Genomic DNA, 14,268 nt, shown 5'->3' with positions numbered 1-14,268 from the left:
ATGAGTGTTCCTAGAAAAGCATGCTCATTACTAGATATGAGCAAACCTCAAACACGCTCTGCATTTGATTACCAGTGGCTGAAGCAGTTGGATGCAGCCCTAGGGAGTCATGGAAAACATGGATACAGCCTATGGCTGTATCCATGTTTTCCAGGCAGCCTTAGGATTGCATCTTACTTCTACAGACAACGGTAATCAAATGCAGAGCGTGCCTGAGGTTTGCTCTTCTCTACTCATTATTAGTAATTGGCTCATAAAAAAAGGACTCTAACACACTGGCGGCTCCAACCTTATATCTGCAGCAGGCCGCAAGGCCCACCCTCTAATATTGATCCAAACATTTACCTTTTACCTACAATGGTTTGGTTGGATGTGTATTCCCATCTAGGGTATTTATGCCCCATTCACAGGGTAGGGCATATCTAGGAGATTGTGGTGGTTCCCCCTACAATCTTGATAACGACAACCCAGCCCAAGTGGTCATGAACCACTGCAATCTCTTAGATATGCTCTATCCTGTTCATACTCTGGATAGGACAGAACTACCTAAGATGGGAATACCCATAAAAAATTTAAAAAAATACAAAAAATAATGCCACCATAGTAAAAATTCTAATAATCCTTCTTTTCCCCATATATACCATATACACTCACCGGCCACTTTATTAGGTACACCTGTCCAACTGCACGTTACCACTTAATTTCTAATCAGCCAATCACATGGCGGCAACTCAGTGCATTTAGGCATGTAGACATGGTCAAGACAATCTCCTGCAATATAAACCGAGCATCAGTATGGGGGAAAAAAGGTGATTTGAGTGCCTTTGAACGTGGCATGGTTGTTGGTGCCAGAAGGGCTGGTCTGAGTATTTCAGAAACTGCTGATCTACTGGGATTTTCACGCACAACCATCTCTAGGGTTTACAGAGAATGGTCCGAAAAAGAAAAAACATCCAGTGAGCGGCAGTTCTGTGGGCGGAAATGCCTTGTTGATGCCAGAGGTCAGAGGAGAATGGGCAGACTGGTTCGAGCTGATAGAAAGGCAACAGTGACTCAAATAGCCAACCGTTACAACCAAGGTAGGCAGAAGAGCATCTCTGAACGCACAGTACGTCGAACTTTGAGGCAGATGGGCTAGCAGAAGACCACACCGGGTGCCACTCCTTTCAGCTAAGAACAGGAAACTGAGGCTACAATTTGCACAAGCTCATCGAAATTGGACAGTAGAAGATTGGAAAAACGTTGCCTGGTCTGATGAGTCTCGATTTCTGCTGCGACATTCAGATGGTAGGGTCAGAATTTGGCATCAACAACATGAAAGCATGGATCCATCCTGCCTTGTATCAACTGTTCAGGCTGGTGGTGGTGGTGTCATGGTGTGGGAAATATTTTCTTGGCACTCTTTGGGCCCCTTGCCACCAATTGAGCATCGTTGCAACGCCACAGCCTACCTGAGTATTGTTGCTGACCATGTCCATCCCTTTATGACCACAATGTACCCAACATCTGATGGCTACTTTCAGCAGGATAATGCGCCATGTCATAAAGCTAGAATCATCTCAGACTGGTTTCTTGAACATGACAATGAGTTCACTGTACTCCAATGGCCTCCACAGTCACCAGATCTCAATCCAATAGAGCATCTTTGGGATGTGGTGGAACGGGAGATTCGCATCATGGATGTGCAGCCAACAAATCTGCGGCAACTGTGTGATGCCATCATGTCAATATGGACCAAAATCTCTGAGGAATGCTTCCAGCACCTTGTTGAATCTATGCCACCAAGAATTGAGGCAGTTCTGAAGGCAAAAGGGGGTCCAACCCGTTACTAGCATGGTGTACCTAATAAAGTGGCCGGTGAGTGTTTAAAAGAAGAAAAATCTAAACTAAAAAAACTCAACATGTCATTTTGTTTTTCTCAGTGCTTTGCAATACATCATATGTTAAAATGAAGGGTGCTGATAAAAAAATACAACTGTCAAAAAAAATTGCAGCAGTTCAGGGGTTCGGGAAAGCCTTTTTGAGGCTCTGTACAGAAGAATTTTTTTTTTTTACTTTATAGAAGCACAGATGGCTATATGAAGGGAACTGTGTGTCTCCCTGTTTTAACAGCTATCTAACAGTGTCAGCAGATTGGAATGTGAATTATTCACATTCTGTAATATTCACCTTAAGGTTGAAGAGTGCTGGTAATTTCTACTTACTGCTTGAACTAAGCTCAGACTTGTTGGAGTGTGTAAACTGCTCATATCAACCAATCAAAGCTCAGCTTTCGGCTCTGGTAAAATATAAGATGAGATGTGGTTGGTTGCTGTGGGCAGTTAACACCAGTTTCTGGTTTTCACAGTTTGATAAATTTGGGCAATGTGTTTAAAATGGTACTCTGGCGATGAATAACGTTTGATATTACTCTGGCGATGAATAACGTTTGATATATTTCTGGGTTTCTGTGCTACAGAAGGACACCGGGGGAGCATGGCAAGTTAAGAATAGCACGTTTATTATGTAAGGGTAGCAATTAGAGATAAGCGAACGATCGGCATTTGATTGGCGCGGGCTGCTGAACTTGAATAAAGCTCTGGTTCGGATGGACTCGAGCATGCTCTAGGTTCGCTCATCTCTAGTAGCAATATATCAAAAGTTTTTCCTCCTGACACACCCCTTTAAATCCCAGCTTGAGCCCCTGCCCTTAGTAGTTATTAGTTGCCAGTTTAATTGATCCATCTCATTGTTCACCAAAGTTCTACTTTAAACTTTTACATTAAGACTGGATATAAGGTTTGACATTTTAACTGCACTGTGAAATATTATGCTATTTAGTTCGTACTTACCAACTTTCATTTTAGCAAATTGGCAACCACTTATATTGAGCCAGATTTTTCTAAATGACTTTAAAATCCTTAGAGTGATTAAATCTATTAGCACAATCAATATTGTGAGCCCTTTTGTGCTTTTCCAATTGAGTTTTTTGTCAGTATTATAGTTTATATTGGATGACTTTAGAATTTTTTTAATGTGCATGGCATTTTATTTTTATATGTATGTAGCTTTAGTTATTAATTAAAGTATATCATATTGTTATTAAAGGGGTATTCCCTAATTGATTGGCTCTCCTGTATCCCTACAAGATATGAGTGTCCTTTGAGTAGACAGCATAGCACCCGGTTTAGAATATCAGGACCCTGCCCTGTGGTTACCCAGAACACAATAGATTAAAGAGATTAAAGTCTGCCTAGATGCCGCAGATAATTACTACTGCAAATTTTGCTGTGTATTTTCCACACATCTGTATTGCTGGAAAATGTCCCCGTATATGTGGATGGGGTATTGTACTATCTCTGTAAAATAGCCTACTAAAAATCAGTGTGGCATGATATAGTAAAATACAAGACGGGGCAGGTCCAGCTGCAATGGTGACAGGTGATTGTGTCTATGCGCACAGCTCTTATATCACACATGAGCCGCCTTACACTCGGGAAGCATTTTACAGTTACAGAGAGTAGCAGATGAAATAAAAATACCCAAAATATATAAAGTACACACTATTTCATGTCCTACTACATTGAACACAGACTATACATCTAGAGCTGCCTAAGCAGTGACTGGGATATATTTTGTACAACAATCAGTGTGCTTTTAATAGTATCCATGGCAGTAGAATGTCTGTTCATGGCTACCTGAACACTTCTATTGAGTTGTATATGATTTATCAAAGGAATATTTTAGAACACGTCGTACAGATGTCTGACATAGCCTGTGGGTGACTCTTGTCGCTCTTGGCTGATTTCAGTGGCCATTGTGTAAATCTTGTTTATTTCTGGAAATACAAGTTGTCTTACAGTATGTTAACTTTTCACTAGGAGTCACTGTAGTACAGCTGACACACCCAGAAGCATCTTTCTAAAACACGGAAGCAAAGTCGAACAAAGTATCTTCTAGTTAAATATATATTTTAAGAATATTTGCCCAGTAGCTAAGATCAATATTGAATCACATTGAAAACAATGCCTCCAATGGTCCTTGTCTCTTTCAAGAGGGATTTTTGGCATTCTTTGAATAAGTTTAGTGTTATGAAATTTAATGATAATCTTAATCTGTAAAACCTTTTTTTAAAAGTTTTTATTAAAGTTTTAAAGCAGAAATACATATTATACATTTGACTATCCTATGGAAATATATTAGATATTGTAGGAAGTACCATCCCAGGATTTGGTAGGTAAAACAAAGGAAAGGGATTGAGTGAGTATTGTAACAAGACAATCTACGCTAATATGGTTTATGGAAGTAATTGGGTTATGTTTCGGGGAGAGGTATGTATAAACTTTATAATTTTAAACTTTTAAAGCACGTGTAATAAGCTTAGAAAGGGCTCTATTGTACCAGATTAACTTTTTTTTTTGAGCCAAAGCCAGAAATGGACTATAAACAGTTTTATTATTGAGTGCTATATATATATATATATATATATATATATATATATATATATCTTATTCTTCTGAAGGGAATCTGTCACTACATTTTTGCTCTTGAGGGTGCCTTTACACAGAGATTTATCTGACAGATCTTTGAAGCCAAAGCCAGGAAGGACTATAAACAGAGAAAGGAAAGACTGATATTTTTCCTCTTTTCAAATCCATTCCTGGCTTTGGCTTAAAAATCTGTTAGATAATCTGTTGGTGTAATAGGGCCCTAAGAGGGCGCTGGTCTAGCAGATCAGCACTCATTTACATTACTGATCGGGCCGAGTAATACGGCCCTTACAAATCAGTGCAGTGTAATAAGTGTCAAAGCAATCAATAGCCCACATGCCACACTTGCTGACTTTTCATCATATCCTAGAAAAAAATGAATTAATCCTGTTTATCCGAAATTGGTATAAATAAAAACTATAGATCGTGGTGCAAAAAATGAGCCCAGTTTGCTTGTAGACAGGAAAATAACATTTTCATAGGGGTCAGAATAGGGCAATTTTAAGCTTAATTATTTTAAGTTAACTTTTTTTTAGTGTGTAAAATAAAACAAACTTTCTATATATAGGGTATCATTGTAATTGTACTGACCCACAGAATACCGTTTTAGTGTAAAGAGTACTGCTTAAAATAATAAAATTATTGCAATTTTCTTTACAATTTTTTTTTATAACGCCTTATTTTTTTTTTTTTTAATAAACCTAACAGGAAAGAAAGTAATGCTGATACAAACATTGTTGTGCTACAGTTGTACAATAGAGGACATCAGAGCAATGAAATACCAAATCACATACAGTCTGATTGTCCGAACCACAATGACAACATTTAAATACAATTAGAATTACAAGGATCAGGGAAGTAAAGGAAGGAATGAATGAATGTGGGGGCAAGGGGGGAATGGAAAACAAGGGGGAGGGGGCAACCAGCCCAGTCAGACATTACATTGGAACATAATAAATGGTAATAAACCATAACTAAAACCTAAATTTTTAGTGAAAATTGCATACTGTGCAGCTAAGATAGGACAGTAGTTTTATAATAACCATGTACTATTAGATTTGTTCAGGCCATTCACTCCATTTCCTTTTAAAGGAAGTATAGCTACCAAGATGCGGTTCAAGGAGACCTTCCATTGTATAAATATGTTGTACCATGGTCAATATGCTTGAAATGGAGGGGAATAAAGCAGATTTCCAATTTCTAGCAATGGCAGTATGAGTAGCTGTAAGAATGTGAAACGTTACAGTCAGGTGATTTAAGGGCAAAGAATCCAGACTCTGTGACAGTAAGGCAACTTCAGGGCCCCAAGGTACAGGATAATGGATTCTAATAGTAATAATGGTATTCTATTGATCACATTTTCCATCTGAGCCCATAATGGCTTTAGGGTCTCGCACGTCTGCCATATGTGAATAAGCGATTCTACCTGTTTGCTACTTCTCCAGCAAAGCTGTGAGATAGATCTTAGAGAGCCTATATTAGGAATGGGGAACATTCTGTCCTCCAGCTTTTGCAAAACTACAGTTCCCATCATGTTTGGACAGCCAAAGCTTTGTCCAGGCATGATGGGAATTGTAGTTTTGCAACAGCTGGGGTCCGAAGGTTCCCCATCCCTGGCCTATATAGAGTGAATTACCAGCGATATAATAGCTTCCTGGAAGCTTCTAGGTAATTTAGGCATATAGAAACTTTGGAAGGTAGGGTATAAACAAATTCCCATTTCCACAGCAGCGACTCGCCTTAACTTTTTTTTCTGAAATTTTATGCTGCTAATAATATATACCCTGTATTTTCTGGCGTATAAGACTACTGGGCGTATAAGATGACCCCCAACTTTTCCAGTTAAAATATAGAGTTTGGGATATACTTGCTGTATAAGACTACCCCTCTGCCAAAGCACACCAAATAAAAATTAATGAAAAACATCTGGGCCCACTCTACCGTATTTCTTTTTTTCATACTCTGGACGCCTGCAGCTTGCTCTGTCCTTCATATTGCTGGCACATACGGCGGGGATGCGGACGTTTATGAGCTCCTCCTACCATATGCAGCAACTTTTTTCCAATCCGATTCCGCAGTTTTTCAGCACCCACCCTATAAGAGGACCCTATAGTTTCATACTCCCTGAGTGACTAAAGACTGTATAACATGGCACCATATTGACCTGTCAGTTCAACGCTCGCTTTCTTCTCGTTCCCTGATCGCTGCCTGGGCTATTACACACACACAGATAGCAAGCGGGAGAGGCCACAGGGAGCAGTGGGAGGGACTGCCGGTGATCCTTAGTTCAGCCGGGTGGCCCATATAAGTTAGCCACGGTCTGCTGCCGCCATTACTATTATACAGAGCGACGTGCAGTAGGCCGTCACTGTCACTATCGTGATTTTTCAACAGGTGCATGTCAACTGATCGTGGTTTTTTAACATGCACGATTACACCAATCGATTATCGCTTGGAATGTCCGGTAATCGGCCAAGTACGGCCATTAATTGTTTGGTGTAATAGGGCCTTTAGCTACTAAAATAGGAATGTGAGGGGGAAAAAGTGTTAAAAAGCTATAAGGAAGAAAGTATGCAAATAAACAAATAACGGGAAAGTGTGAGACAAAGATCAAAGATCAACTAGCCCTAAAATGTTCTTCAATTATTTGAGTTCACTCCATTGACAAGAAAAAAAATAACACCATGAAAGAGTTGTAGGATTTAGTGGATGTGTGAATGTAATGATATATGTGAGTACAATATAAGAGAAAAAGGATACGTTTATTGGGGAAAACCCTACCATGGATAGATACAAGTTGAGATACAGTTAGGCATGGACACATACTGGTTCCATACGATTTCCTGTGGCACATTTGCTCACAGATGTTGCAGCTGGGCCTATAAATCCTGCACATGCATTTCATGAATGCTCAATGGACGATAAATTTGGTGAGTGGGCAGGCCAAGGAAATGTTGTAAGCTGGTGTAGACACTCTTGGAAAACCCTTGCTGGGTGTGGGTGGGCATTATCCTACTGAACAATGCCCACCCACACCCAATGTTACTTGGAAGTCCTGCCATGAGAGGTAACATACGTGGCCTCAGGATATCTTATTGCTGATTAGTTTTTATTGTATCACTACAATTGTTTGCATTCAACAGCTTTCCAGATCATACTATTATTGAGCAGAGTGTTGCTCCTTAGAAAAAGTAGAATTCAAACATTTACCACAAGGCCTCCATACTCCAACCTGGATTTGTCGCTAAAGACTGTATAGTTCCAGTCCATAGCAGTCCAGGTTTCTCATTCACAAAACCACTGCAAACAAAGACAACGGTGGGTGACTGTCAATGGCAGGACACATAATGACACTGACACCAAATTTCCATCAGTGCCTGGAAATGGAGTGGGCCTAATGGTCAGATATAGTGCTTGTAGAAACACACACCAGTCTATCCTGAAAAGTTACCTATAACACTTTAACTTAATTTGCAGACCTGTAATGTTTCATGGTTAGTAGCTCCGAAGTTATTCTAAAGAAAAAAACACAGTTAAATGAATATCATTTCATAGTTTCTTTATATAAAAAAGTTGAGTAACTTTTTTTATGACATACCAGTTATTTTAGATGTTTTCTCCAGAGATGTATGTTCAATAAATCTTCTAGTTTTCCTTGGAAACAGTTTATTTCCATTTCCTTGTGGGACTGTGGGTTGTTGTAGATATATGTATATGCCCAGCTTCACATGTATATCTTATTTGGATTCCTTCTTGTTTTAGTCAGGAGAATGCAGACCAGTGGTTTATTGATTCAGATATTTCCTCTACATGACAAAAAAGAATTAAAACGACTGAGTTTCCGATGGTACCACCAAATCCAGTTTGCTTATCAGCCTATAGGTGAGAATACCTTACTCATGTTTTTTATTGACTTTTTAGGTTGTGTTCACTTGTGTCAGACTTGTCACTGAAAACTTCTGTGATTGTTTCAATCCCCTTAACAAGGTGTGCAGAAATCCATGAGCTTGCTTCCAAAACAACCCTGCTTAGATGAATTAAAAGTATTTTCAGTCAGAAATTTCTGCAACCAATTTGCCCTTATAGAGCCCGTTCTCACAAATTAATTCTCGTAGAATTTCCTCCACCGCGGACTCTGCTTGAAGTTCTGCCTGTGCTATTCAATGAATAGGATGACTTGTGCGCCCTCCGCTCTCTGCTGAAAGACTTGACGTGTCAATTCTTTCAGCAGAGGGCATACAATTTAATGGATCATGCTTGATGAAGACCAGAACAAGTCCAAAGGTGGCATGTTCTTTGATGTACCTGGAAATGCAATAAAAAAAACCTTGCAGTTCAGTCCTGGATGCTGTCAGACTTTTTCTTTCTGGTTGTTTTATGAGTGGCAGTTGTCTGGATTGCTGACCTACTGGCATGTATCCCCTTTTCTTCTGTCCCTGAGGACTCTTTGAAGATAGCAGTGTTGTTGGAACCTGTTTACTGTTGTTTGCATGGACGTCAAAATAATGATCACGACAATTCTTCACAGACATCTTTTGCAAACAACAGATGTTATTTTTTAGTTGTTCACACATTTTTTTTCTTTTTTCACCATCTTTGCTATTAAATTCAATGGATATTTTTTAATTTAAGACACAGCCAAAGGGCAATCAGTCTTTCTGAACTAGAATAATGTACCAACAGCCGTCATTTTAATGATGGGCGTGCAAAACAAGAAATGACTGACGTAATTTTGAACTCAAAATGAAGGATGTCATTTCAAAAAAATAATAAACGGAAAGGAAAAATGTAAGAGAACATTGCCCTTATTGGTTTTTTGCACCTCTCTTTCATGTGTTCAGTACTTTTTCCCTGTGTCTAGATAAATCTACAGTAACTGAATGTAAACCTGCCTGGGATAAACATATAAATATCCTTAGAAAATGAGAAAGTAAATACAAAAATTTTTTCGATAGCTTTTTATTTTATCTGTATTCACCAGTACCTTGTATTTGCAGATGAAATCCGCCATTACTTTGGAGACACTATTGGATTATACTTTGGTTTCCTAGAATACTTTACCTTGGCCTTAATTCCAATGGCTCTCATTGGCATACCCTATTACTTTTTTGCCTGGGAGGACTATGATAAATATGTGATTTTTGCTACATTCAACCTGGTGTGGTCAACAGTTATCCTGGAAGTATGGAAGCGCTACTGCTCAACAATGACCTACCGATGGGGCACGCTGCTAATGAAGAGGGAGTTTGAGGAGCCCAGACCTGGCTTTCATGGAGTGCTTGGCGTCAACCCCGTCACAGGCAAAAAAGAACCTACTTACTCCAGCTTTAAGAGGCAGTTACGGATATATCTTGTATCTGTGCCTTTTGTGTGCCTTAGCCTGTATTTTGCAATTTATGTGATGATGATTTACTTTGATTTGGAGGACTTGGCCATAAGATATGACCATGAGCAACAGTCAACCTTCAGTAGCCTTCTTCTGTTTGTTCCAAGCATTATTTATGCCATTGTGATTGAAGTCATGAATCGTATTTACAGATATGCTGCAGAATTTCTCACGAATTACGGTAAGAACAGGGTATAAAATAAAGAAAAAAGGTAGACAGTGTGACTTTTTGCCATTTTTTTTGCCATGTTGTAGAGACATCAAACGGAAGATGTCCAGCAGCATCCAGTATTCATGGAAAAACTTCAAGTTTTATTGCATCAGGAGTATAGGAAACACAGCGACCTGAGTCTTCATTAGGCTTGATAAAGACCGTCGGGTCAAAACATTGCTGCGTTTTCTGTGCTCATGATGCAAGAAAGCTTGAAGATTGTGCTTTAATGCTGGATGCTGCTGGACTTCTTCCATTTTATGTATTACGGGTCAGAATTTGGGATAGCTGGCTTCCTAGCATGGAACCTCTCCACTACCACCTGCCAATTTGGATCTTACTCCACAGGGCTGTTGGTCCCAGTTGCTGTTTATGTTGTAGAGACTTGTCACAAATTTTGATCGCTTTGGGTCTCAAAGCTGAGACTCCTACTTACATAAGTAGATATAACCAGGAGAAGTGCACGCTGAGTGCGTTCATGCCCTTTCTGCATGAGCGAGATAGGCCCATTTCCTGTTATGTGCGCAGAATTGGAATCAGCAATCAGCCTTGTACTTCTTAGGCCATGTTCACATCTTGTTTTTGCCATACAATGGCAGTATACATCAATGCATCCCGCAAAAAAATTTCAAAAGCATATGTACTTTTTTTTTTTTTTAACGATTTTGCATACTTTGGGGAAAAAAGGATAACAACGCATTAGTCACACGACTTACACACAAAGGACACACTTTGTGCATACGTTCTATAGAAGTGAATGGACACCTAGTAGTGTACATACAGACCTCTCTTTTCTCTTTACTGTTGTGCATAAAAAAATGTGGTGTGAACTTAGCCTTACCCTCATTCTAGATATTAGTGGTGATCTGAACACCCAGGGCCGACTGATTAAAGGTTTGGACATGTTGTAGAAACAACTTTTTCAAAGTTACAGGAACATTTTTAAATGCCACTATTAACACTTCTTCCATATCCCTGTCCACAGATTAACATACTCAGCTGTACTAAGCTCTCTTTGCCAGTCCCATAGACAAAGAATTGAATGGCAGTGCTCATATACTTATATCCCATGTTTTATATAATGTGAGATGCCAAGCGTTAAGCCCCCCTCAATCAAGCATCAATCCCCTATCCAGTGTGATAAAGCCAAAAATTTGAATTGATCCGTTTATAAGAGAATAAATTAATACTAGGCCAGTGTAACTTTTCAGCCATCTTCATTGGCGAGGCTAATCCTTGGACCTTTTTTTTTGTTATTATTCGGAGCCATTCATAGTTTGAAAATGATCTGATAGCTGGACAGTGTTTTCCGGGATTTTATCTGGTATTTGCATAGGATTATGATCTTTGTTATGTCAAATGTATGACTTTATTTTTCTTTTTTCACAGAAAACCATAGACTTGAGTCATCACACCAAAACCACTTGGTACTGAAGGTCTTGGTGGTAAGTTGAAGTTTACTTTCTCTTTAATTTACTTATATCTTCTTATATCTTGCTGTTTCTAAAAGGAATTAGGTTTTAAAAAGACTGAATCATGTTGACCCCCCCCCCCCCCCCCTTGCTTATCTGCTAGATAAGGTCATGGTCACAGAATGAAATTTCATGGGTATTTTGGAGCTGAATCCATGTGTGGTTTTCTGATGCAAATAGATGTTGAATTTTCTGTACAAATCTATGCCCCCCATTGATCATACATTTATCACCTATTCTGTTGATAAGCGATAAATTATTTTATTGCTAAAATCCCTTAAATTAAGAACCATCAGGAACATTGGTTTGGGATTTATACCTTTATGGATTGGCACTGGAGCAGGGATGCCAGTGCCGCAGTCCACTAAGGAGCCATGTCACAGAGGGGAGGGGGATTGTCACACTGGGGGCCGGCCTCCAGTGCTTTGTGCCGGGCCAATGCTCTCGAAAAGGCCAGCGGGAACCAGGAGGTGGTTCAAAAAAAGGACTGCGCCACTGACATCCCCACACTGGCGCCGATTCAGTGCTTAATGTCACTCGATGGACGAGACTCCTTAGCATAGAAACATCAGAGATTTAAATCAATAAATGACAAGTTATTCCATGAAGATATATATCAATCAACTCAGCTCCCTCTGCTCATATAACATGATAATGACGGTGACGGCGGCTTAAGTAGCATTTTTCTGGTAACTGAAAGATTAATTTTTTTTAATGAAACCTATTGAGAAACACTTTTTTTAATTACTATTTATTACTTTTCATCAATGCATTGGCATACACTATATAGCACAGGATTATATCAAAACTGTAATGCAATGTGGCTTTCCATATAGAAGAAGACTCAACATTCTCACAAATTTGTCAGTGTAGTCGTACTGTACTGTGCCCATGAATTTTACACCTAGTGGGTCATCAATACTGTTCTACTTCTGTACAAAAATCCCCATCTGGCCAAAACACCAGGGTCTACCATTTATGCTCTTAGTAGCCAAAGCAGTTACCATGAATGTTTTACTATTTTACCCTAAATCACATCTTTACAAAAACTTCTGGATAGATACCGTGCCTAAACTGTATGCTTTTGTTTTGTATTTTGTAGTTCAACATCGTAAATTGCTTTGCGTCACTGTTCTACATAGCCTTTGTCATGTGTGATCTAAAGCTTCTACGCCAGGTGAGTATAGTTAATACATTTATGACTGCTTTGGACATTTTGGAACACAGGAAGTGGGGCTTAGTGTTATGCAGGGGAAAAAGCCTGGACTGTGTGAATGCAGCCTTAGCCTGTCTGCCTCCTTCTAAAGGGTCCACACTTTGCTCCAGAGATCTACTGTGTCTGCGGTGCCGAACAACTTATCGGTGTGGGTGCCAGCACCCTACCGATCAGTTACTGGTAAGCCATCCTGTGGATAGCTCATTAATACATTTTGCCTGTAAAACCCCATCAAGAACCCTGTTATATTACCAATAATGCCTAAAGGGGAGAAGTGACAAAAATATCACCAAACATTCATTATTTACCTGATATACCTACTTTCCATATATACCACAAGACCATACATAGATATACCCTCAAGAGCACTGCAGCCAGTCACTGGCATTGACTGTAGTGGGGGTATAGATGTGTCCCTGACCATATCATAAGGTGCTTCTAACTTCCAGCTCTATGATTTATGATCGCCTTCACATATTTTAGTGAGTAGTAAGCAGTGTGACCCACTACAGCAGAATTTGTTGAGCACACATTGTGTGGCATTATTTTTCTGTGCTTTTATTTATTGAAGGGTGCGGGGTGTGATATGCCAGGGCTGCTTTTTAGTCTCATTCTGGCCCTGGTCTAAAGAGTTTCCTATTGTAAAGTCATTCTCTGCCAAATATATCTCCCTTTCTATTATTTCATACATTAGGGAGTGTTGGGAAACAGGAAAGCAGTGAGTTGGAATCAGCACTACAAAAACATAGCCATCTTCTTCCAGAGATAGCACGGCTCTTGTCTCCAGTTGAGTGGGGTTTTGAAACTTCCAATGACGTGAATGGAGCTAAGTTGCAAACCACTCCTGAACTGGAGACAAGAGTCGTGTTGTCTCTGAAAAAAAGTTGCCATGTTTTAGTAGCACTGGATAACCCCTTTAACGTACATACAGGAATCAGTCTCACCTAGTGCAGGCCTTAGGGTGCATTTACACGTACTGGATACGCAGCAGTTAGTTAGATTAAATCTGCTGCGGATCCGCAGCAGAAATCCGCTGTGATTTGGTGTGTGTGAAGCTACCCTTAGTGAGTATTTTTAATGCATGGGCTAAGGCTCTTATAGGTGAAGGAAATGTGCTGAGACTGGGCCTTGAGCTCTGATTCTAGGTTCTGTTGTGAAATGAGAAAAGTTGGTGCTCTTCCGGCTACTCCTAAGATCTGCAACACTTTTATAGATCCTCTATGGTATATTCAGATACATATAGTGTCTCTTCTCTGTTGTAGGCAGAAAGCATATACATATTTCTAAATGGAAATGTATTGATCACACTCCATATTTGAGCTGTGACACATGAAGCTTCTGTTGCTGATGTCAGGTTGTGCTGTGCTTTGCATGCTGTATGAGAAGGTTACCTGACAGCTCAGCTGCTTGGCACTTTGCACTGGCATCTTCTTGATGGCAGAGATTACCTTGCTGTGTGCTGTATATCGCTTACACAACAGAAATGCATCACTGAAAATAACTCCACAGTGTGT

At 39.6% G+C, this 14,268-nt stretch overlaps 1 protein-coding gene across 2 annotated transcripts in view; it reads left to right on the top strand.

Annotated features, from left to right (window-relative positions):
* Positions 1–14,268, top strand: part of ANO10 (anoctamin 10) — a 168,781-nt gene that overhangs the window by 23,269 nt on the left and 131,244 nt on the right. For both annotated transcript variants that reach the window (XM_069958598.1, XM_069958599.1), the window contains exons 5-8: positions 8,232–8,351; positions 9,467–10,036; positions 11,456–11,511; positions 12,641–12,715. In XM_069958598.1, the coding sequence (XP_069814699.1) occupies positions 8,232–8,351; positions 9,467–10,036; positions 11,456–11,511; positions 12,641–12,715 (821 nt within the window). The remainder of the gene's footprint in view (positions 1–8,231; positions 8,352–9,466; positions 10,037–11,455; positions 11,512–12,640; positions 12,716–14,268) is intronic.

The sequence above is a fragment of the Dendropsophus ebraccatus genome, chromosome 2, assembly GCF_027789765.1.
Source record: "Dendropsophus ebraccatus isolate aDenEbr1 chromosome 2, aDenEbr1.pat, whole genome shotgun sequence".
Classification (NCBI taxonomy): domain Eukaryota; kingdom Metazoa; phylum Chordata; class Amphibia; order Anura; family Hylidae; genus Dendropsophus; species Dendropsophus ebraccatus.
The sequence above is the reverse complement of the archived record's forward strand: the minus strand, read 5'-3'. Positions and strand labels throughout refer to the sequence as shown.